At 36.5% G+C, this 25704-nt stretch overlaps 1 protein-coding gene across 1 annotated transcript in view; it reads left to right on the top strand.

Moving 5' to 3' along the window:
* Nucleotides 1-25704, top strand: part of TNKS (tankyrase) — a 207771-nt gene that overhangs the window by 43067 nt on the left and 139000 nt on the right. Inside the window, exon 3 of the mRNA XM_077772826.1 lies at nucleotides 19026-19121. Coding sequence (XP_077628952.1) covers nucleotides 19026-19121 — 96 coding nt within the window. The remainder of the gene's footprint in view (nucleotides 1-19025; nucleotides 19122-25704) is intronic.

The raw sequence follows: 25704 nt of genomic DNA on the forward strand, positions 1-25704 counted from the left end.
TGTTTTTTTTTTTTTTTGCATTCTTATTATTGAATTGTAAGAATTCTTTCTGGGTTTTAGATATTGGACCCAAGATTTGTGATTATCATAAGCATTAGTGTGAATGCTTCCTCCTAATCTGTGTCTTTGGACAAGCAAAGGTTTTTAATTTTGGCAAAGGCCAGTCTGTCAATTAAAATAGAAAAGCATTTAGTATTTTACCAGCATTGGGATAATAAAGTAGATTTCTATTAGACAACTATTTTTAGGTTAAAAACAGTTTATACGGAAATAAGATTGTAATTTTAATTACGTTGCAAAAATGTAGGAAAGTAGTTTGGGTTTAAGGGTTTCTGCTTGAAGTGCATTATAACAATTTGTTTAGGACTTACTTTTAAAATTCAAAATGAAAGAATAAGCTACTCTATAATGAAAACTGAGTATATTATATAGGTCAATTTTAAGATTTAAGAGTAAATGTCAGGCGGACCTTCTTTAATTAGAAAATAATTATCTAAAATATGCATGCTTATTTTTGAGATAATATTGCTTGCCCCTACTCTTTGGAAGTATATTTCTAGAATTTAGGGAAATAGTTTATTTTAATAGCTTGTTGTCTGAAATCTTCCCATAAAGGAAGACTCAATTCCTTATAGTTAAACATTTTTTTCGCTTGTGCTTTCCCTCTGCTTCTCTGAGATTAGAGGACACATAGATATTCTTTGAGCTATTTCTCATTGTTATTGATTTTGGTATAATTCTCATAGTTTTCCATATTTCTACAACATCGAGACAGGAAATATGAGCAAAGCTTCAAACACTGATCTTTTCAGTCTGGTGTAGTCCAGCAAATCTCCAGTTCTTCTTGGCACCTGGAAGTAAACAGTCCTCTGTCCACTGGATGTATTTACTTTCTTCTTTTCCTACCCAGCAAAATGTGAGTGGGAGGAAAATATATAATTTCTGAGCAGAAGTGTAAGAGCCAAGGTATAGTTTACTATATTTTGTTTTTCCCCACCTTGGTTAGGCAGGTATCACATTTTAACATAGAGCTCTCTTCAGCCTGACATGTAAGTAATGAAACTCCTCTGCTGTCACTTTTTCAAGTTGTGTGAGTAAGAAATAACCTTAATTTTTCTAATAAGCCTATGGGATTCTGGAGCATTTTGCTACTGCAACATAACTTAGACTAGACTGACTGAAAACACTCTGTTTATAGAATTGAATGCAAGTGAAAATAAACAGTAAAGAAATGATTATTTAGAAAGAATGACTTGTTTGGATGCCATTATGGAGAGAAATATCTTGGAGTTGTTCCCCAAGTAAACCGGGGTCCTACACATACTTTAAAATACCTTCCTATTTATTAGCATAAACAATTGGTATGTGCACAGTGATGAATTAAATTAAAATGGCTATAATCAAAGTATATTTACTTTCTAATGCAACTTTAAGACCTGGGGCCAGTCTCTTAAACTGAATCAGATAAGGTGTGAACTTGATTATGCTCCAGATAGGTTAGTGCCTTGTTATATGCTTTCATAGTATTCTACTTGATCATAGTTGGTTCTTCTAGCTTGATAGATTGTTAATTCCCTTTGATAGGGAACTAACAATAATCTTCTGATTCATTCTTGTACTCTTATTGCCCATCACTGGTACTAGTGTGTGTGGTGTGTTCCACATACACTGATGTGTGGGGGATGGCAAAGCAGTTCACAAGAAGATAGCATTGTTCTATCCGGCCTTTTTTGCATTAATCCTGTGTTAATGGGGATAAGGAAGCCAAGTAATTTTCCACTTCTTGATTAGGTGATATTTTGAAGTGCTTTTTATTTTAAAGATAGATGAGTTTGCAATATGTCCAACATTTCCATATTCATGTACACATACAAGACACATTTTATGGTCAGGTATAAATTATGTTTAGATTATCTGTCATTTGTCAAATCATTGCTTGTCTTCATTAGGCTGGGTCGTTGAATATTGATTCCAGTCACGCGTTCACCTCTATTATAGTGGATTTTCTATAAAGAATGGGCAAACAGTTTTTGTTGTTACTTGTGGATTAAACCTTTGAATTGCTGCTGTCAGGAACTGAGAAATTGAGGTAGGGAGGGAGAAGAAAAAAAAGGTGATGGTGGCAAATGTACCAAAAATTGCCGTGGATGGATGATACATAATAAAGTGTTTCCCTTTGAGGTGGCTCAAAGCACTTAGCCAAATTAATTTTGCTAATATTTATATTTGATGTATGAGGCAGGTAATACATATCACCTACCATTTTATCAGTGAGGAAAGGAGAACATTGTTAATTCCCAACAGTCCGTAAAGCTGATATAGGGTTGTTATAATAGAAGTGTTTCTTTATTGAGAACTGAAAGTTCTGTCTGCTTAGTGGGAATTTATTCAAGAATGTATTTTCAGCATAAAACAATAATTTCATTCTTTAAAGTGTGCCAAATAAATTCTTTATTTTTAGGTTAGCTTTTGAGATTGTATAATTTTTACCAAATTTGAGTAGTAATCATTACCAAGCTAGCCTTATTAAAAAAAAAAAACCACCCAAAAAAACAAAATCTAATCTATTTACTAAAACTTAAACCAAGTTTTTATTATTGTAATCCACTCATAAAGTAATATATTCTCATAATTTCCTGGTAACTCCATTTTATTTATCTGCTATCTAGAAAAAGATATTTACTTTCCCTGTATAAACTCTATTTTAAATGGAGTTTTGCCCAATCACTTCCATGGTTACCTGTCCTTTGATGAAGTTAAAAGCCCTGGAACTTGGAATGGCATACATTGGGGGTCAGGAAGGGAAGAGTGGGACTGGTGTTGGACCCCTCCCCCCAGGTACGTACTTACCTCTTGTTATTTTAAACATAGTATGTCAAAAATTAGCAACTTTTTTGGTATTGTCTTAACAGTATTATTAGAAGTTAAAGGTGTTCATTAAAGAAAAATGAGAAAATACACCTATAACAACTGTCACATCTTGTTTTCTGTCCAATATGGTAGCCATTAAATAAAATTAGCTAAAATTTAAAAAATAAAAAATTTAGGGTCTCACTTGCCCTAGCTGAATTTCAAGTGTGTAATAACCATATGTGACTATTGGTTATCATATCAGAGTGTGCAGGTTATAGAAATATCCATCATGGTAGGAATTTCTGTTGAGCAATATTGTTAGACCCCACTGTACCTGTGTATATAATCCTTTTTATAGTAAAAATGGGATCATTTCATGCATACTTTTCTTATTTTTTCACTTTGTGTTGTGAACATATTTCATTATCAGTGAATATTTTTATCTAATCTCATTTTTAATGGCTGCAAGAGTTATATGGAAATAACCATTTTTTTAAATCAGTCACCTATATTAATACCATTTATAATATTTCTGATTTTTCACTTTTGTTTTATAAATAGTACTATAAAGAATGTTGTTTTCTTTAAATATATGCATAAACCTTAATTATCTTAGCATAAGTTCCTGGAAAGCCACAAATTCTTAATAAGAATCAAAAAATTGTAACTGCTGGAGATCTCCACTAAGGTCCTTGGTTTAATCTGTCACATTATGTATTTATATGTCATTCATAAATGGGCTGGGTTAAGGAAAGTCATTTCCCACATCTTCCTTACTCTTTGCAAAAATTCATTGAAAATTCAGCGAAGCTCTTGAGAATGTGATTCACTTACTTTTGTTTCATGATTGTTTCTTTTCCCTTTTCCTGCCAGAATACCTCCCTTAGGCTTTTTTAACATCAGTTTCTCATATAAAAACTGAGTTGAGATCTTTTAAACAAGTCTCAATATAGCATTTTCATAAAAAGTAAAAGTTGGCAAAAGTCCGCACTCGTATCCTTAAAAAGGAGAAGAAGAGCCAAGGATGATCATAATTTTTCCCTTCTGAAAAAATCCCCACTGACACCGAAAACCATTATCTTGATAACTTGCCCACTTAGGTTCAGCTGCTTTCAAGAAAGTTAGAGTATTTATGCATTTACTGATAAATTTGGGACTACTTTGGTAGGCATTGTGGTTAATGGTGGTAAGTATATATATTTATATATAAAGTTTTATATTTGTTCAGTTGTATTTTATTAGAATTCCCAGAGTGAATGCTTTCATTCTTTTAAGGCCTTAAGAAATATAGGAGGAAAAAGGTCAAAAACCAAGAACAACAACACAAACCTCATACAGTTTTTGAAGTGGTGTAGGGATTTGCTTATTGCTCAAGTCTGTCTATTAAAGGAATTAATTATATATTTGCATTTACTTTTAGATTAAATGTGTCGGTCCAAAACAATCTGGATTTCAGGGAGATGTCCAGCTTAAATTTGTGGTTGTATGAAAATGGTATTTGATGCAAATGGCCCATGTAATCAGTCAGTTCTCTCTTTACATGGTTATCATATTATCTGAAACGTGTTCATAATAAAGCTGTGTCCTCCCTTTGTATAGTTCCATGGTAACTGAGATTGCAGAAGCGGGTCCAGATGGGAAAGAAAGATTTACAGAGTCCTTTTCACTCTTTATTCTCAGCTGACCCAAACTACATAGAAAATTATTAAGTATTGTAAGTACAGTTCCAGGCTTTAAAAAAATATGTACTCTTAGTCCTTAAATTGTTGGAATCTATTAATTTTTTTTTAATTTTTTAAATGTATGTTTATTTATTTTGGAGGAGAGAGAGGGAGAGAGGAAGAGAGAGGGAGGGAGAGCGAGAATCCCAAGCTGGCTCTGGGCTGTCAGTGCAGAGCCCGATGAGAGGCTCCATCTCATGAAATGTGAGATTGTGACCTGGGCTGAAATCAAGTGTCAGATGCTTACCCAACTAAGCCACCAGGGGGTCCTTAACTTTCTCTTTTAAATGGAGTGGGTATTAGACTTTTCTTCTGTAAACAGAATCCAGGATTACATATATAAACCTTACTGTGAATTGTTCCATATTTTGCCCTTAGATATGACAGTTACAAATAAGACATTAAGAAATCCCACAGTGTGTCCAAATATATATGTTTATTTTATGTCAGCCCTGAAAATTTCTAAATTTGCTGTGTGGTACAAGTAATCATGGTTAGAAATAGAAGACATATATTTTATATTGCCTTTTATTTACTGTGCTTATTTTGGGACACAGTTTTTTTTTGTTTTTTTTTTTAAATGTTTTATTTATTTCTAGGAGAGAGAGAGAGACAGCGTGAGGGGAGGGTCAGAGAGAGAGGGAGCCACAGACTCTGAAACAGGCTCCAGGCTCTGAGTTGGCAGTCAGCACAGAGCCCGACGCGGGGCTCGAACCCACGAACCGCGAGATCATGACCTAAGCGAAAGTCGGACGCTTAACGACTAAGCCACCCAGGCGCCCCATATTTTGGGACACAGTTTTGAGTGTTGATCTTTAGAAGGAATATGCTTGATCATAAGGATTGAGGGAACAAGAACAGGAAATATTCTAGTGGGTCTCCTAAAATGGAACTCTGGCTGTCATGGGTGTTATTTCTGAATCTTGGCTTCTTGGTTTCCCACTGGGGGGTTGTTCGATGGGATGAGAAAGATGACATTGGTCATGGGATTAGTAAGTAAGGTTCTTTAGGACAAATGTGTAGATAGATGTGTGTTTCAGAATTCACCTAAGGGGAAAAAGGCTTGAGTTACAGTTCGGGGATGTTCCTGCCTTGTTCTTGTGTAGAATGATAAGGTAGAAATTAAATGCCTGACGTTAGTATTAGGTATGACTTCTCCTTTCCACCTATAGACTGTCACCTTGCACAGATAGCAAATTTAATTGCTGTGAGCATCAGTTTCTCATTTATAAAATGAGCATCATATTGCATTGGGTTGTTAGGGGGAGAGTTAAGTGAGACAGTAAAGCAGGTAGAGCTTCAGTAAATGTTCATTTGTTTTCACTCTCTTTTCCCTTGGGTGGCAGCAGTAAGGTGTTCTTATAGGTGGGTTTTGTATAAGCTAATGATGGACTGGATAACTGTCCATTACCATATGCCATTCTTTGTTACCATCAATGCAAATTAGTTTATGTCCTTTGTTTCGTATCCTGTGTAATTTTTTAAACTTGAATTATGATTTAATAAGGCATGAAATCAGTTGTTTTTCCTCAACGTGGGGCAAAGGAGCTGAGGTGGGGTGTGAAAATGTGATTGAGTACTGTTATTAAAAATATTGCTAATATTGGTTGGCCAGTGTGTGGGCAAAACAGGTGAAGGGGACCAAGGGGTGCAAACTTCCAGTTGTAAAATAGCCACGGGGATGAAAAGTAGAGCAAAAAACAAAAGAAGAAAGGAAAGAATATTGCTAATGGGATAATTTATCAATTCTAATAGAAAAACAAAAGTGAGTTTAAAAAAATTATATGGTATATTTCCCAAAGAGTGAAAATGTAAAAGCGGTCTATTCTTTGTCTCTGTCAGATTGAAAGAACAACAGTGCATTGAAGTTGAGTCTGTTGAATCAATTCTCAGAGATATAGGAAAATAATAGTAGTGATAAAATTTCTTTTTTTTTTTAACTTTTAATGTTTATTTATTTGTGAGAGAGAGAGAGACAGACAGAATGTGAACGGGGAAGGGGCAGAGAGAGGGGGACACAGAATCCAAAGCCGGCTCCAGGCTCCAAGCTGTCAGCACAGAGCCCAATACGGGGCTCAAACTCCCGAACCTCAAGATCATGACCTGAGCCGAAGTCGGACACTTAACCAACTGAGCCACCTAGGTGCCCCATAGTGGTGGTATAATTTCTTAAACTAAAGTTCAAAGCAGAATCAGAATGTTATGGTACAGGTTCAATCCTGTGTTCCTTGAGGCAAATGTTTCTAAATGTGCAACTTTAAACCTTGTATCTAGTGGCACTAAAATGAATTTTAATTGGCTGTAATGTTTTATACTAATGAGGAGTTTACCTGGAATACTAAGTCCTTGAGGACTTGAGAGAGGGGAGGTGGGGGTAACAGTTTAGGTAAGGTTTCAGAAAGGTAGCTAAGATCTGCCTTTCTCTCCCAGAGCACCTTTTGGATGTGGTCATTGCCCCTTAGAACTGTAAAAATATCTGTAATCCTTTTATAAACTTGTGTAGTTAGACTAAGGTTATTTGCTTTGTTCTTATTAGTGTTTCATTTAGCAGAGTCTAGTCAAGGTTTAGAAAAAGTAATCTCCCCTTTAATAAAAAGAAGCATAAAACAATAATTGACTTGGCATAAATGAATTCATTGTTCCTAGGACTGTTACCATTTGCCTTTATTTCAGTCCAGCAGATAGATTTTTAGCACTTCCTGTGTGTATGATTCTGTTTTTGAAAGGCAGATGAAAAGATCCTGATTGAAGGGACAAGGTGTTTATTGCGTCCCTATCATATGCCAAGAACCAAGCAAGCTGGGTTTATATATATTGTCTCACTTAATTATAACAGCAATTCTCTGAGGTAGGTAGTGTTTTATGAAAGAGGAAATTGAGATTGACAGAGGTGAAGTAACTTGTGTAAGGTCAGACAATTGTAAAGTACAGAACAGTGTTCTAAAACCCAGGTTTGTACAACTGCTGGGCAGTACTTTTTAGACTTGACTCTGTGGGGTTTCCAGGTAGAAAGGGTATCCTTTGTTATAATAATTCTTAGATTAATTCTAGGGCCTGCTTTGTCTTAAATTGTGGTTTGTGTAAGCAGATAATGCTGGTTTCACAGATGTATTGTGGCCTGGCCTGCCTCTATTGCAAAAAGGATGCAATTGACCTGGATCTAAACATCTACTATATATGCATACGGAGTAATCTGTTTCTGAGTTACTCTGGATGCAATGAGCCTTTTAAAAAATTCTTGTTTTTCTGAGTTTGTTGGTGAACTTGATAATGGGAGCAAAATCTAACTGGAGGATTCCTTTATTATAAATTTTCATGCCAAAATATGATCATGAAGAACTACTCTTCTGTGTGAATTCAGTAAATTTTTATTTTCTTGGAATAATTTTTTGAGTGAGTAAATATTTTTTAATTCTTAAAAAAACACATAGAGTAGTTTCAGGTATACATGATAGCGATCCCCACGGTAAGTCTAGTTACGATCTGTCGCCAAAGTTATTACAGTATTATTTAGTATACAACTCATGCTGTGCTTTACATCCTCATGTCTTATTTATTTTCTAACTGGAAGTTTATACCCTTTGCCTTATTTATACTCATGCTTACTATATGCTGGGCACTATTCTAAGAACACCTCAAATATTTATTCTTTTTGTTCTCCTAATAACTCCACGCAGTGGGTACTGTTACTATCTCCTTATTTACAGATGAGAAAATGGGAGAGCAGAGGGGGGAAATGGCTTCCTAGGGCCCCAGAACTAGGAGGAAGGGAAGCTAGGACTCGAACCCACGCAGTCCAGTTCAAGGGGATGGTCTCTTCACCGCAGCTCTGTTCTTAACTGTTAACTAGGATGTTTTACCATTAGTAAGTGGAGAAGACTTGTAGAGAATTTGATCTTTTTGAACTTTTTTTCAAAAAAGAAATGCAGTCTTCCCCGCCCCCCGCAGTGAGGCACATGGAAAAAAGTAGTAAGTCAGTATCTAATAAGGCACAAAAAGGCAGGTAGTTCATTGAGGTGAAATTAAGAAATGTACCCCAAGTATGCTAGTCCCAGATGTTGACAGAATTCTGAATTTTTGGCGATTTTTGTATGAAAGACAAAGACTAAAACAAAAGGTATGATTAAAAACTTGGACTTTTACACAATAGAAAATTGTTTCTGGACTATTTTACTTGAGATTCTTTTCTACAGTCTTAGCATTATATAATCTGGATCTAGGTTCTTTCTCACATGTATTTGTTGCAAATATTTTGTTCTAGTCTGTGACTTTCCTTTTCATGTTTGTAATTGTGTCTTTGGAAAAGCAGAAGGTCTTAATTTTGATGAAGTACAGTTTACCAACTTTTTTAGCAGGTAGGCTATTTTTATCTTAAGAAATCTTTTCTGTCTCAAGGCCATGTCTCTTCCATGTCTTGTCCTACAGGTTTTATTGTTTTAACTTTTATTTTTGAATTTATGGCTCATTTGGAGTTAATTTGTTTTTACGTGTGAGGTAAGAGTTTGACTTTATGTTTGTGTGTTTTCTTTTTCTTATCTGTGTAGGCAACCGTTGTTCCAACATGATTTGTTCAAAATACTACTTTTTTTCCATCATTGTATTACCTTGCCGCCTTTGTTTTTTATTAAGCTTATTTATTTATTTTGAGAGAAAGAGAGCCTGAGCATGCAAGTGGGGGAGGAGCAGAGAGAAAGAGAGAAGAGGGAGAGAATCCCAAACAAGATTGTGCTGTCAGCACAGAGCCCTTTGGGGGGCTCATTCTCACAAACCGTGGGATCATGACCTGCGCCGAGATCAGGAGTCAGAGGCTTAACCAACTGAGCCACCCAGCTGCTCTATCCTTGCCTTCTTTATAGAAAAATCAATTGGCTATACTTGTGTTGGTTTGTTTTCTTTTTTGTTGTTCTGAATATTGGTTTTTATCCCAATAATTCGCTGTCTTATCTTTATAATAAATCTTGAAACGAGTATCATGATTTCTTCAGCTTTCCAGCATGGTTCTTAGAGTATCGCTCTCTGTTTACTTTTTCAGATCATATTTTCCTTTAATTCTTTGGACTCATTTCTAATAATTGCCTTAAAGTCCTGTCTGCTAAGTCCAACATCTTGGCCATCTTGGACATGATTTCTTTTGACTGCTTTTTGGTTCTTGACTGTGGATCACATTTTCCGTTTTCTTTGTATGTTTAATAATTTTTATTCAATAGTAGATACTATAGGAGCTGCAATATTATTTTTACTTATCTTCCTCTGAAAAATTTTTATTCTTGTTTTAGCAGAGACTTTGGTTGCTGGTGAATCACCTGAACTTCTGGATGTTTGGATTTATGCTTATTAAATAAGTGCATTTCTGTGGAAAGCCCAAGCCTAAAATCTCTCATAGAGGGACTCAGTGTTCATAGCGTCCCCTACCAATCTTGTTGAGGTTTGGTTTTAGAATTTTTTAGGCTGTGTCTATTCTAAGGCTTATTCTAGAGCAATTTGCATATATTTTGGCCTTTTTGTGTTCTGAAGGGCTTTTGTTTATTTGGGCCATATATAACATTAGAATCAAAACTACAATCTTCATAATGGTACTAATTTATTTCACTAATAGTAAATTCACTATTATTGATAGAAATAATGTTTTTATGAAAAGTAACTATGTTTTCCAAAATAAAGTAGTAAAAATACTGGCATTAATGCATATAATCTTTATTATCTGGCTTAATCAAAGACAGCAGGATACTTGTGAATATTCTTCTTTGATATCCCAATCCAGACTTGACAAGTGGTAGGTTCTAAACGGGCAATTGTAATATGGAAACAAACCATAACAGAAAAGCTTTTGTACTCTGTAACATAACGGTCTGTTAACGTGTGTTTCACTTTGAAAGGTTCTGGACTCAAACATGATTTTGTAAGTTTCCATTGGTCATCTTGAAAATATTAATTCACTGAGTTGGAAATTCCAAAATGTTGACTCATTTCAGATCTATATCAAAAAATTACTTTTGTAATACCGATGTCAACAGAAAAGCCTTAAGTATTTACAATAAGTTCAAGTTCACGTAGGCAGAGAAAGAAAATTTACAGAGTTCTGATTTTTGTGTGAAAGCTTAAATTTTCCATCATTGGCATTTTAAAAATGATTCAAGTCTGAATGACCATTGTATTTCTGTTTGTTTTTCTTTTAATTAAAAATGGTGCGTCATGAAAAAGAGTGGCTATTTCAGCTTGCAACCACAGTAATCCCATGAGCCCTGTAACTGAGACAGTAGAAGTCCTGTATGCATGTTCCAGTTCTTCGCAGAGAACATTTAGAAGACGTGTATCTGTGGGTCAAGATTTAATACAATTAGTAATTTTTACTGTCATTAAGGACATTCTAAAATGAAACCGCTTTTACTTATTTATTCTTTCCTTTTAAGGTAGTAAAGAATGCAGGGATCCCTAGTATAGTTTGATGACACTGCCTTGGTTTGTGCTAAGTTACCAGCAGTTTTATTCTTTGTTCTTGTACCGTCAGTACAGATGTTAATAATAAGAAAAAAGGGTAATTAGTGATGTTGTAGACCCCAAGTCTCTGCTCTAGAGTGTGGTACATATTCATAACTCAGATGGCCTTTTGTTTTCTCAGCTCTGCACTGTGTTGAGGAAGTGTTTTTAGGATCTGTACTTTCTTTCTTTTTTTTTTTTTTAATGTTTATTTATTTTTTGAGAGACAGACAGTAAGCGGGGTAGGGACAGACAGAGAGAGAGAGTCACAGAATCCAAAGCAGGCTCCAGGCTCTGAGCTGTCAGCACAGAGCCCGACACGGGGCTTGAACTCATGAACGGTGAGATTGTAACCCGAGCCAGAGTCGGTTGCTTAACCGACTGAGTCATCGAGAGACCCCTAGGATCTCTGTACTTTCTTAAGGCCAGAATTTCTCTCAGCACTACTCCCCACCTAGCGCTTTTTGACCTCCACTAACTGTGTTATGTGCTCAATCCAACAGTAGCTACTACCTGCTAAGCCTCAGGCGGTCTTATCTTATACAGACTATACAAGGCCCGCCCACAGCCCTGTGATTGCAAGGGACCCCTACACAGACCTTTGGACCCTGTGTGCTGCATAGTCACTCCTCTCCAGTTTCCCATCCCGCAGATTCCAGCCAGCTTATGTACTCCGAATTCAGATCTCTGTCTTCTTAGCTCAGCATGACCACCTTGTTCTCTTCTGATTCTAGTTGTATGCGGGTGGTTGCCAAATTGTTTCGGGCAGAGAGCTGATTATGGTACCCATCTTTTGAGTTTCCCTTCTTTCAAAGATCACAGTTTAGCCCAACTGTTGACCACTGCCTTCAGTTAGTTGCTTCATGTATTTTGTCTACATCATAATTACTTGCATTAGGAAGAGAGGGCTAGTCTGATACACTGTTACCCCATCTTGGCTGGAAACTAAAGCCCTGGTTTTTAATTTCAGTGAATTGCATTTTTATTTCTCAAGATTCTTTTTGGTTCTTTTACAAATTTGCCGTATCACTTTTTATACTTTTATCTAACTTAGATATTTTAGGTTGTCTTTTATGACATTAAACACAATAAACATAGTTCCCTTTGTTTTTCAGTCTTTGCTTGTTTATTAAATAGCATAGTTCTTTTTATAATGTATCTGGTAGTTCTTTCTGATACCTGAAGTTTTTATGGCTCTGTTTTTTGTGTTTTTTGATGTTAATTGTTGCTTCTGCATTTTGGATTACCTCTGTACTTGGTTATCTTGGTTATGTGCTGGGCATTTTACTATACATTTATCTGCAGGACTAAATTTTTGCCCTTTGATGAAAGTACCTTCCCCTGAGAGGATGGGCATATATGTTTGCCAGGTATCCTGACATTACTGCCAATCTGGGATACCTTAAAATTAAACTCAAGGCTCCAGATAGTTTGGACACCCAAAGTTTCCAACCAGAAATATGATTTGTACTAGGGTGAGTTCACGTCACTTTATCGTCATCCTGAGCATATAACTTTTTGTATGGGGACAGTCTTCGTTAGAGTACTTGCTTTGTGGGGGCGTGGCTATGATTGCTGTTCCCTCTATCCTATGAGACATTGAAAGGACAACTTATATTTTTCTGGATTAAGTGCTTTCAGAACAAAGGGAGTTTCCACACATGTTTGTCCTCTAGATTCCCATTTGCTCCTTAGTTTGGGGCTAGTAATTCTTTGTCATCAGCTCTTAGATGAAGTTATGTTTTTGTTTTAAATCTAGTTCTGTTCATTATTCACAGCCTGAGGATTGGTCCAAATAAATGGTCAGTCAATACTGAAAACAAAATCATGTCATTTAAATTCTAACTCCGATTCAGTCAGCCATACTACTGTATAGGCAAACACTGGTACCTTAAATTTTCATGTCTACCGTTAGTGATAAATCAACTCGATTTTTTTAAAATAAAGTACAGTAGTTTACTTTTATGCCGTAGTAAGTAAAGTGTGTCCTAAATGAAAAGATAAATGGCTTTTCAAAAAAAAGATGTATGATATATATACAGGATTATAGTGATATAATACTATGCCATTACATAGTATTATACAGTTGTAGTATTGTACATGTTTCTATGGAAAAGGCAGTCTGAATAGGTATTAACTTCAGGATATGCCATGTATATCACTTAGAAAAAATAATTTGTTGGGGCGCCTGGGTGGCTCGGTCAGTTGAGAGTCCGACTCTTGATTTCAGCTCAGGTCATGATCTCACAGTCTTGGTTTGAGCCCTGCGTCAGACTCTGTGCTGACAGGACAAAGCCTGCTTGGGGTTCTCTCTCACCCTCTCTCTACCCCTCCTCCCCTGCTCATGCTCTCTCTCTCTCAAAATAAGTAAATACACATAAAAAAGGAAAAAATTAATTTGTCTTTTAGAAGCCATGTGTGTTGGTGAAAGTCCTATACATTGAAGATTTTAGTTTGTTAAAATTTGGTCCTTGATATTTTGCTCTAAAATTAAGTTTTATTTGCTAAAAAAAGAAAAAAGTCTAACAGATTTAGTCCTCTGTGTGATTCAGTTTTGGAAGCTCAGTCAGATGAATATCTCTATACTCATAAAGAGTAAGATGACTATGAAATACATTTTAATATAAACATAACTGCTTTTAAAATGGAGTGTTCAGGGGCTCCTAGATGGCTCATTTGGTCAGGCGTCTACTCAATTTTGGTTCAGGTCATGATCTTGTGGTTCGTAAGAGTGAGTCCCTCATCAGGCTCCACACTCAGCTTGGGATTCTCTCTGTCCTGTTCTCTCTGCTCCTGTCCCACTTGTTTTCTCTCTCTCTGTCTCTCTCTCAAAAATAAAAAACAAATAAATAAATAAATAAATAAAAGTGAGTATTCTTTGTTAGGAACAGTTTTAGGCCTTTAATGTAGCTCTAAAATTCACATAACAAAGAATTTACGATATTTTAATAGGGGATTTCTACCTTTTATAGTGAAAACACTTTTTGATAACTTACCTAAAAGTCTTGCTACGTTTTTAGCTTGGAAATTCATATTGTTTCTATTTCTTTTATCTTCTCTTTTATTTTAATGTTTTTTATTTATTTCTGAGAGAGAGAGAGAGAGAGCATGAGCAGGGGAGGGTCAGAGAGAGAGGGAGATACAGAATCCTAAGCAGGCTCCAGGCTCTGAGCTGTCAGCATAGAGCCCGACGCAGGGGTCGAACCCATAGACCATGAGATCATGACCTGAGCCGAAGTCAGACACTCAACGGACTGAACCACCTACGCGGCCCTCTTTTATCTTCTTAAATAAGTTACTAATACCTATAATTAAATACAATCTGCTATAGTAGCACTTTGTATTTTTCTAGGAATTTGAAAGGACGAGGCTTTGCATACATGTAAAAATCTTTTCTTAATTATTTGGAAGAATGAAAATGATAGGCATGCTTAAATTTAATAGTTTTGATAAATGAAACAATTTCAGTTTCTACTGTATTGGTCACAGGGTAAAGGCGTGCTTTCTGAATCTGGCTCCCTATAGCTGAATGCTTGCACCAGAAATAGGAAAATCACATGTCCTTCTTGGCAAACACTCTTTTGAGAATGACATTTTGAATACTGTAATCCTACCTTAGTTTTAACTATCTGTTGTTATGCCAGCTGCTATATTTTCTCCATCCTCCTAAACCCAGAAAGAGATAAATGGATTGGAGATGCATCAGTCGAACAATTGGATATAGTCAAGTCATTTGGGATTTGAGGTTTGATGATGACCTAATTAATTGGTTAAAGATAGTACAAGGAGATTTTTGAATGGCTGCAGTGGTCTTGAATTTATGTACTGAATTATTACTCAGATTTTAGTTCCCTTGTTTTTCTTTCAAATCTTACTTCTATGTTGTTTGTATATTTTAGGAACTTTGCTTCAGACATTTGTGCTACTTTTGAAGGAGAATATGTTTTATATGAGTGTGTTGTCAGTGCATGTTGATGTTACAAGATGAATTTCTTTTTTTTTAAGTTTATTTATTTTGATGTTTATTTTTGAGAGAGAGAGAGAGACAGAATCCTAAGCAGGCTTCAACTTGTCAGCACAGAGCCCAGTGTGGGGCTCGAACTCATGAACTGTGAGATTATGACCCGAGCCGAAGTCGGTCGCTTAACCAACTGAGCCACCCAGGTGCCCCACTATTTATTTATTTTGAGGGAGCCAGAGCATATGAGCGAGTACGTGCAAGGAAGGGGAGAGAGAGAGGAATTTCTAATTGTATTATATATTGGAAGTCACATTTTGTAACTATTTGGTAGCTCAGAATTTTGAATGCAAAATTTGAAGCAGGATTGAGAGTTCCTCATGTCACCAGTTCAAGTCTAGACTGACATTCTTGAAATCCATTTTTTTACCTTTGACTGATGTATGTACTAGTCTTCTGGTGTTGGAAGCAGAGAAACAAATCCCCATAGAGAATGGTGTGAAACAGCAATTCAGTTGAAGGAATTTCTTGGGAGTAGCTTGGGACGTTTTAGTATGTACCTCACAACTTCCATTGATTCTGGACTCTGAGTTTTGTTTTTGTTAGATAAAGTGTTAGTGTAAATGGAAAACATTTTTTAAAATTTTGATTTAGAGGGTGGGGAAGGAAAAGGTTCTACTTGAAATAACTCTTTTTTCATTTTAAATTAAGTTTCTACCTTAGATACCTAGACATCACCTGCCTAGTCCAGCTTCTTCATTTTATAGACTTGGAAGTCTGGCCCAGATAATTTTTTTAATCTCAAACCGTATGAGATAGAAGACTAGTTTTTTCTTCTTCTCCAATGCATGGCGGGCCAATAATTTTGTAATGAATAATAAAAACGAAATACCGGAAAATAATTTTAAAATAACGTACACAGTTCTAAATGCTTCCTCTTAATTTCTATGCTTACTTCAGTGTAGATGGATCACAAAGAGTTCTGGGACTAGAATAGTCTGTAGATCATACTTGGTATCTCACTGTGAAGGTAGGAGTTGGCAAATGGTCATGTGTGGGCCAAATACAGCTCACCCCTTGCTTTTTGTATGTAAGCAAAGAATTGTTTTCACATTTTTAAAGCGATTCTTTAAAATTTTACAGTTCAATATTTTGTGATACACAAAAACTATATAACATTAATATTTCACTGTCCTTAACTAAGATTTTATTGGAACACAGCCACACACGTTCTTTCAAGTATTGTCTGTAGTGGCTTTTCCCCTGTAAGGATGGGGTTGAGGTGGGGATGAGTAGTTGAGACAGAGACCATATGGTCTACAGAGTCTGATATATTTACTGTCTGACCCTTTGCAGAAAAGTAAAGATCTAAAGAGCTGGCTTTAGGACAAAGCATTGAATTAGTAGTTAGTGGCAGAGTTGAGAGTACAAACAAGGTCTCCATTTACAGATGTGCTTTAAACGTTATCATTAGCTGCTGTGTAGTACAGGCTCCGTGCTTAGCGCTTATGCCTGCCACTGTTCTTATGTCAACTTCCCAGCACTGCCCTTTTGTACAAGTTAGAGAATTGTTAGCTTACTTCTAGTTATAGATGCCTTTATTGCTCCTAAATCCCCTTTTAAAAAAAATTTTTTATAATGTTTATTTTTTGAGAGAAAGAGCAGAAGCAAGGAAGGGGCAGAGAGATGGAGACACAGAATCTAAAGCAGGCTCCAGGCTCTGTCATCACAGAGCCTGATGTGGGGCTCGAAACCACAAACCGTGAGATCATGACCTGAGCCGAAGCTGGACACTTAACCAACTGAGCCACCCAGGTGCCCCCCCCCCAAAACTCTTAATTCTCCTGAGTTTGGTTTTTAATTAATTGGTCTCCAATTAATTAAAAATGATTAAATACTTTCTAATGTGGATTTTGTTGTCAGCATCTGCTTCAGAAAATCCAACTTCTTCACTGTTGCTACATTTGTCTGCACTGATATTTCTGTGGGTTCGGGTCTAATGAAAGAAATACATAGGACTCAGAATCTTTAGAAAATAGATATTTTTAGTAACAAGATTACTCCTTTAAAAGTCACCTAAAATAAAGCAAAACTGCAGCCAAACTTAATAGCAGGTTTCTATTGTAAAATAGCAGAGAGATAATAGGTAAAGTACTAGTTACAACAAAAAAGATTGAGATTTTAGGTGACTTTTGGAGAAATGATAAGGCTTTCAGGTTTTTTCCTCTACCTCATAAACTGGAAAAAAAAAAAAAAAGCTCCCATCATATAATTGTCAAGCCTTGTTAAATTAACATACTGCTTGCTTATTTAAAGCAGGTCTGAAGTTCCAAAGTATGCAGTAAAAACTCTGCTTTTCATGGTAGATGTTGTTTTCCTACCCTTTGCATGTGATCACTCAGCAACTAAATAAAGATAAAGTGATAGCTGTCAGCTTTACATTTGATACATGAGTCCCCTTCATGATAAAGACCCTTTACAAGCCAAACCTTCATGTTGGGATTTCTTCTTGGAATTAAAACAAAACAAAAACAAAACTGTCCCCGTGAAAGCTTACTCATTATGATGAAAGAGTAACTACAGTTTGAGATTGTGATACTTGCTATTTTATCCTGTTTACTCTCGAGTCAGTTTGTAAACATCTGGAAAATAATTATGATTGCTTGCATTCAAGGATGAAATAATATGAAAAGTCCTGGCAAAATCTCACCCGCATCTTCTCAGCCCTGGCTAGTTTTTACTATCCCATATGTGAGAGTAGCCAAGATTTAATGCAAGAGGCGCTGATGCACACTGTTCCAGCAGCTGCGTCCTAATTCCAGATAAGGCTATTCCTTTATAACAAAGCCACTGACTAGATGGCTTATGGATTAAAGGAGGGGAAGAGCTTTATAAACAGCAGGACTTATTGCTTAGTAATCTATGAGGACTGCCTTCCAAATACTCCCAAGGAATTTATGTACTTTAGCTCGGAATATCAATGAATGAAAATTCAGAGCTCACCCACTGTAGTGGCTCAGATGTTTTTAGATGTTATATAACATCTCTTTAACCACTTACTTGAATATAATATTTCTGCTTTGTTTTAAATTTATGTTGTAGTATAGTGGTAGATGGTAACAGCTACTGTTCTCCTTAGTAGTGCACAAAATCTTAACCATTTGAACTGTTAGAATAACTAATAATTGAACCTTGCTTGTTTGGACTCATTTTTATTGTATTTATTAGCTTAACCGTTGGTTGGGTGATATTACAGCATCCNCCGGATTTTACTTAAACAGGGCTTCTCTCTTTGGGGAGCCTCTATGTCTAAGAATTCTCTGTAGCCACTTTCTGCCTAATATAGCATGTGCAGCATTCATTCTTTAGCATATATTATAGTGATACTCTGCTTCTAAACATTTTTTATGGAAAGAATTATTGCAGAAGGCAGTTCTTTTTTGCAGCCTGCCTGCAGGGGAGCAGAGTTGCATGCATTCCTATGTCCCTTAAACTTCCTGGAAGCGAGCCGGTATGTTATGGTGAGTTTCCTATGTAAGCAGTGAGCCACTAAAAGGCTTGCACAGTCTTACAACTCTGCTGAGGAGAGGAAGCGCTAGGAAATTCAGCAGTAAAATAGCAGCAACAAGCAGCCACAGTGGTAGTAAAGACAGGGAGGTTCACAGTTAGCGTATTTCACAGTGTGAGGCAGTGAGCATACAGCCTCCCATTCCACTGCCTGAAGGAGGCAGACCCAAACTGGCTTCTTGCAAGATTTTTCTAGTTTCGTGTTTATGATGTTAAGTCATGTGATAATACTGTACCACAAGTTGCCAACTTTGCTTTACTCTAGAGAGGATCTGCTGCTGCAGTACTTGTTTTCCACCTTTCTGTGTCTGTCTTTCCTCTTTTTTTTTCTTGAAAGAGAAAAAACTGTGCAATGTATGTTTATGCCTACACCATGCCGAGGCGACACTTACCAGTAAATAATCTCTGTATCCCTGAGGTAAGATACTGTCTCTGCTTTCCCTGCACAGTGCTGCTGCAGCACGGAGCCGATCCAAACATTCGGAACACGGATGGGAAGTCAGCCCTGGACCTGGCCGACTCGTCAGCCAAAGCTGTCCTTACAGGTAAGGAAGCAGAGAGCCCACGTTCTTTTTTCTCTGGAACTTCTAGCTCAATTTTATGTAAAACCTTTATGTGCTCAATTTTGTTTTCCTGCTGGTTAAGCACAACAAATATGCGTGCCATTATCTCTACTTTATTATTGATTTGCTGTATTAACTGTCTCATTAATTTCTATGCCGTCATAATCATAGGCAATAAGATTGTTTATTCTGCTTTCAATTTCTGAGAATTACAGCATTAAATGATAACATAAAGTATTCACTCATATTTAGCCCTTTTTTATGGTTTAGATCATAATTTCCCTGTACGTCCTCTTCTCAGTTGATTTCTTTTGAAGAGCAAGCAAGGGCATTTGGTTTACTTTATAAAAGTAGTTTTGATTGGAAAGACAACCTGCTGCCTTATTACTCAGATCAATAGTTAAATAAAATATGATACTGTTCCTTCCTTGCCCTTCTGTTTATATTTTTATCCTGTCTTCTCACTTTGCCCATGAGAGCTAAGCACTTTGTAGATGAGGCAGTGTATTGCCTTTTTCTTTCAGATGATGAAAATTGGGGGCTTAAGTATTGGTTTTATTAAGGCAAATGTCAAGAACCAGCAAAGAGAAAATGCTGGAATAGGAAGGTTGTCTCACAACAATCTAGAAGATGATGCTAGAAGTGAGATGAGACGGAGCAACTGTTCTCATTGATCTTCATTCTCAGAATACTGCATTGAATCTATTTTTGTTTTTATTCTCAGCATCTGAGTTCTGCTGCCTTTGCCTTCTTTTACTTAACTGACCTTTGTCATTTGGAGCCTCTTTGTCACTGCAGTGCTAACAGTATTGTTTTAGGTTGTGTGAAAGTAAATGACTTTTACCTTCCTTTTAAATTTGCCCATGTTTGAAGAAAATAAATCTTAACATTCACTTTTAAGTTTAGAGTACATGCTGCGCATTTTTAACAAAAGTCTGAGGTGAATGGAAAGTGTTTATGCATAGAAAGCTTTGAAAATATGTGGAATTTTGCTTAATTATGTAGAAAGACAGCTTCCCACTATTGTTAAAATTAAGATAAATCTCTGCTAAATCAAAGTAATATGACTTTTCTCCATTAATTAAGTGATTTGAATTGGTGAAGGGATTTGGTTGCCGAATCAGGATAACATATACTAGAGAAATAAAGCTGTTTTAAACCAGTGTAGATAAGAAGGCATTTAAATATAATTATATAATTTTAAATAGTGAAATTAAAATATGTAGCCTCAGGCCTCCTTAGGTTTTGCAGCCTTTCCATCTCTTCTTTTCACAAAGCACTGGGCAATGGGAACAGCCTTGGAGTGGCCTCTGACCAGAGGAGAAACAGCCGTTGTGGTAATAGAGGTGTGTTATAAATGCTGACCAAGACTGTCTCTGTATCGGAGTGTCCTCCTGACCTTCCCTTCTCTTCAGCCCTCAAAGCCTTTCTTGTCCATTTGTTAGATTCATTTAACGTAACCCTGTGTTTAAATCCACTTTCAGTTTTTCAAGAGACAAAGTTTAAATATAAATTATTAACAGCAAGAATCTACCTCCTAATTTGAATTGAATTTCTCAGGGCATTATATTGGCTGCTGTTAGTTTGCAAAAGAGCTTTGGCATCGTAACTCATGGAGACTAGATTCCTGGAAGACAGATACCATATCTGTTAAGCTTGATTTGAAAACCATCTTGCACTGTACTTTGCTTAGATAAGAAGATACTAATTCTTCTTGGTCCTGATTCTGAATTCACTAATTGTCCTTTTCACGAATATTTACCTTTTTGGAAATGATGCACAACTTTTTAGATTTAAAAGATAAACGTGCTAGTAGTGGTAGTTAATTTTGTGGAAAATATAAGCTACTGATGTTATATAATCTAGTGAATAACCACTTTAGGGACATGCATTCTAAAATGATTTTTGCCCATACAGGTTTTCTTCCAAGCAGTTCTTTCGAATGGAATTATAGAGGAAATATATTTCCAAAGCTAAATTAAAACAAGAAAGCATTGATAAAAAGAATCTTTTGAAAAGAATGCCTTAATTTAGAGTTATTAGGGATTATTTTGGGTTATGTGCCATTCTTGGTTTTTATGCCAGGTACAGTTGTAGTATTAGTACTTATCTTAAGAGTTAACTTCCCATTCTTAATATTTTTCCTCTTTGGGAATTTAATTGCTGAAGATGGCTTTCTAAGATCTTTTATGTTACTGTTTATGCATTAGGCAAAATTGTGTACAGGTGTATGTGTATATTCCTTAAAGGAAATTAGCAATGTGAATATCTCTTTATAGAATATTTAAAAATATGTAAATAATAATATCCTCGTGTGCAGAAACAATGCATGGATTTTTATAAAGTCATATAAAACAACAGCATACCTTTAGAATAACTAATTGGAGAGACTCATCAAACTCCTATTGTGCTAAGTGAATGACATGCTAGAAGAAATCTTGAGGGTTTTTTGTTTGGTTTTGTGGGGGGAGGTTTGTTAGCCCCTCCTAAGTTCTGGGCAGTTAACCTAAGGTCTTGGAGGTGGTTGTTTGTTTGCTTTTATTTTTAAGGAATAAGCATATAAAAAGCCTAAAACAGACTATGTAAATTTTATTCCAGAGCAGTGCGGATGTGCCTTTACTTTGGCCTTTTATCCCCCCCTAGTTAAAAGAAATACATATGTTGTAGAAATTAAGGAACGTAGAAAAAGTACAAGAAAGGAAACAATCCATTCTTATTTCTACTACCTAGAGAGACCATTTTGTCTATTTTATTTATAACCATTTTTTTTTCTGAGCACACATATCCCGCACTCTTCTTTCTCTTTAATCAGGTCAGTCTTATACACTGCATGCTGCTTAATAATACTTTTTTAAAAAATCGAATTACATGGATACTCCCAGGATGCATTAAGTATTCTTCTGGAACATGAATTTATAATGACTTTATAATATCCTTTTATGGACATATTTTAGTTTTTGAGCTACTACTCTCGTGTTTGCCATTTAGGTGGGTTATTTTCACTCTCTATCTTCCTTGTAAATTTAGAGTCATTTTATCTGTTCTGTTGGAAATGTGCTTCTTTATCATAGTCGATCTTAGCATCCACAAACGTGTCATCTCTTCCCATTCCTGACTGAAGTATGTGAGGATTTGGAGAATGAGGAGCTTCCCTCTCAAGGGGCTGCATTGCATGTGGTATTATATGGGGAGAACCACATTTAAATTAAAGTTGGCTGAGACAAGAAATGTTCATTAGAGAGGGCAAGGCTATAGAGGTGTCTGTTAATCCCGTAAAGGAGGTTCTGTGGGGCACCGTGGGAAGTTGAGTCAGGAGAAGCGGTAACAGCGCAGTGAAGCTGAGCGTTTGGGAAAGGATACCCGACCAAGGGAGTGTTTATCATTGGAAGAACCGAAGGTGACAGGGATGTAAAGTGGACGCGTTTAGATGGTCACAAGCATGCCCAGATAATTGGTCCCAGCGGTTTTCTAGCAGGGTAGGGAAGTCGGGAAGAAGGATGTGTTTGCACCAAGGTCTCAAGAATAAGCTTTCACTTGGATTCATTGCACTTCTGAGGAAATCCCAGTCGGTGATTGATGGGCTGGCTCCCAGGCTTTCCAGAAGGACTCAGCCGTGGCTCAGGCTAGAGGCAGCTTTGAAGGGTCTGGCACGTGCTTGCTGAGTGTGGCATGTTAAATCAACAAAATACATCTGGAATCCTGCTTTTTTTCTTACTCCACTGCTTCGTACTGCTTTTCAGAAGAAACCAAAATCTTCAGCATGATGAGTGAGGACTTTGGTGAACTGGACCCTACCCAGATAGGTTTGATTGCAAGGTTTTGCTCAGGCCAAAATTTAAGATTCCTCTCTTTTTCTCATACTTTGTTATCTGCACTGTCAGAACCTCAGGTCTACGGTACCTTGAGCTCCAACCCAGCGTCACTGCTTCGGCCTTAGTACACACCTCCATCGTCTTGCTTTCCTGACAGCAGTAACCTTGCAGCGAGTCTCTGCCTCCACTTATTTTTCACTCAGTTTTCACTGTAGCTGGAGTGGTCTTTCTAAAGCATAGATCAGCCCTATGATTAGAAAGTCCCTTAATATATTCTCATTACCCTTCAATAAAGTCCAAACTCTCTGGCCACAGCATACCATGATGGGCCCCTGCCTCGCTTCTCCCTCATCTCCTCTTCCACTGTGTTCTCCCTTGATCTCTTTGCTTCGGCTACAGCTGGATGCTTGCCGGTCCGCCACCAGATGAAGGCCTTGTCTGTGTCTGGACTAGCACATGCTCCTCACTGACCCTGGGGCACTGCCGCAGAACTGCACGTGGTTCAAGACACATCTTGGCTCAAATGTTTACTCCTCAGAGATGTCTTTTTGTCCTCAGTCCCATTAGGTTTCTTTCTTTTCTACAGGGATTTATTGGTATCTGAAATTGCATTATTTTTTTGTGCTTGTTTATTTGCCCCAATACAACGGAAGCTTTATAAGGATTTGGACTGTTGTGTGTCTTGCTCACTTTATTGTGCCCAGGACTTACATAAACACATGAAATCATTAAATACACAAATACTGATTACTGGTGACTGAGGGCTGCATATTTTCCAGGTCCTACAAATAAATACTCATTAACCATTAATTATTTGATGTCTCATGCCATAATAGAATAGTCTTCTTAAATTTTGTACTTCCTAAAAATGGTTTTGGATTGCTTATAGTCACGGACATTTCTTAAATCAGTCCATTTAAAAGGATTTTTAAATTGGTGTAATGGGTGAGGTGTGTACGGACCCTTTCATCAATAGATTTCTTGGATAGCTCCTTTGATTGAGAACATTCCGGTTCTGGAAAGATCAAACTGCCTGCAGCTGTCACATCAGACTTCTAGATGTCAGACTAGGGCCTGATTTTTACTGGGGGTTTTTTGGCATTGCTCCATTACTATGCTATTTTGCACAGTAGCTAATACTACTACATTGTGGCAGATTGCATTATCAGGTGTAATACATTTTTACTGTCAACCTACATGATTGATGCTGATTTCTTAGACCCTTAATTTGAACTTTAGGAATTATTTTTATCAGTTAATAGGAAGTCTAATANTTTAAAAAAGAGCTGTATGTTTATCCACCTCATTTTTTAAAAATGTTTATTTATTTTGAGAGACAGAGAGACAGAGTGTAAGCAGGGGAAGGTCAGAAAGAGAAAGAGACACAGAATCTGAAGCAGGCTCCAGGCTCTGAGCTGTCAGCGCAGAGCCTGATGCGGGGCTCAAACTCACAAACCACGAGATCATGACCTGAGCTGAAGTTGGCCGCTTAACTGACTGAGCCACCCAGGTGCCCCTATATACCTTAATTTTATTAGGGAAAATTATTGTTATGTTAAGATAAATTCCTGGTCTTTAAAATAAATTCCCTTTAGTGTAAGAGTAAGAAAGTTAAAACGTGTTATTGCTGAAATAAATCAGTGTGAACACTCCTTTTAAAGGTATGTTGAAAATGTTAATCCCTCAACCACATAATTCGTAAGAAAATTTTATTAATGCTTTGATCTGTCTATAATTTTGGGCATGAGTAGGAAAGTATAAGATTTTATTACTAAAAGTGATTGAAACATCTTTTATTTGAAACTTTAAATGTATGAAAATAATTTAGGATAGGAATATAAAGCTAGTACCTTTTTTTTTTTTAATATTTTTATTTTATTTCTAGGAGAGAGAGAGAGACAGCGTGAGCAGGGGAGGGTCAGAGAGAGAGGGAGACACAGACTCCGAAATACTCTCCAGGCTTTGAGCTGGCAGTCAGCACAGAGCCCGACGTGGGGCTCGAACCCACGAACCGCGAGATCATGACCCAAGCGAAAGTCAGACGCCCAACCGACTAAGCCACCCAGGCACCCCAGCTAGTACCTTTTTTAAAAGACCTTAGCTGACATAGGTCATATTGATTTAAATTTTAAAATATTACATCTTAAATAAACAAGTCAAAACCTTACTGAATCTAGTTATAATAATAATAATAGTAGCAGTAATAATAATTGACAACTCCCGAGTGCTTCTGTGAGCCAAGCACTGTTCTAAGGGCATTGATCCTCACAGCACTGGGAAGTAGACATGATTGTACCCATTTTTACAGATATCAGGTTACTTTTATGAATTCACACAAACATTAAGGGAAATCACTGGGATTTGAACTCAAAACAGTTTGGCCCCTGAAGAATCAGTGCTCTGATGCAGAGTCAGATTTTTTACCTACTTATTCATTTAGAAGGATGTGGTATAAACATATTTGGAAAATTGGACAAACTCATAAATTCAGAGCTTAAATCCAACCTGTTAACAGGTTTCTCTACTTTCTTAAAGATTATTCCTTTCAAAAAAGAAAATTTACCTGATTAATATTATCTGCAAGATTCATCATCTATTATTATAAACTGAGTTAATTGGATAATAAGAACTACTTATCTAACTTTATAAATGCGATTTTTAAGTCTGCTATCTAGTCAGTAGGTTTGAATAACATTTATTTGACACATTAAAAAAACAATATTTTGAACCTATAAGGAAAGATGTAATTTCAA

The sequence above is a fragment of the Crocuta crocuta genome, unplaced genomic scaffold, assembly GCF_008692635.1.
Source record: "Crocuta crocuta isolate KB4526 unplaced genomic scaffold, BGI_CrCroc_1.0 scaffold140, whole genome shotgun sequence".
In the NCBI taxonomy this organism is placed as follows: Eukaryota; Metazoa; Chordata; class Mammalia; order Carnivora; family Hyaenidae; genus Crocuta; species Crocuta crocuta.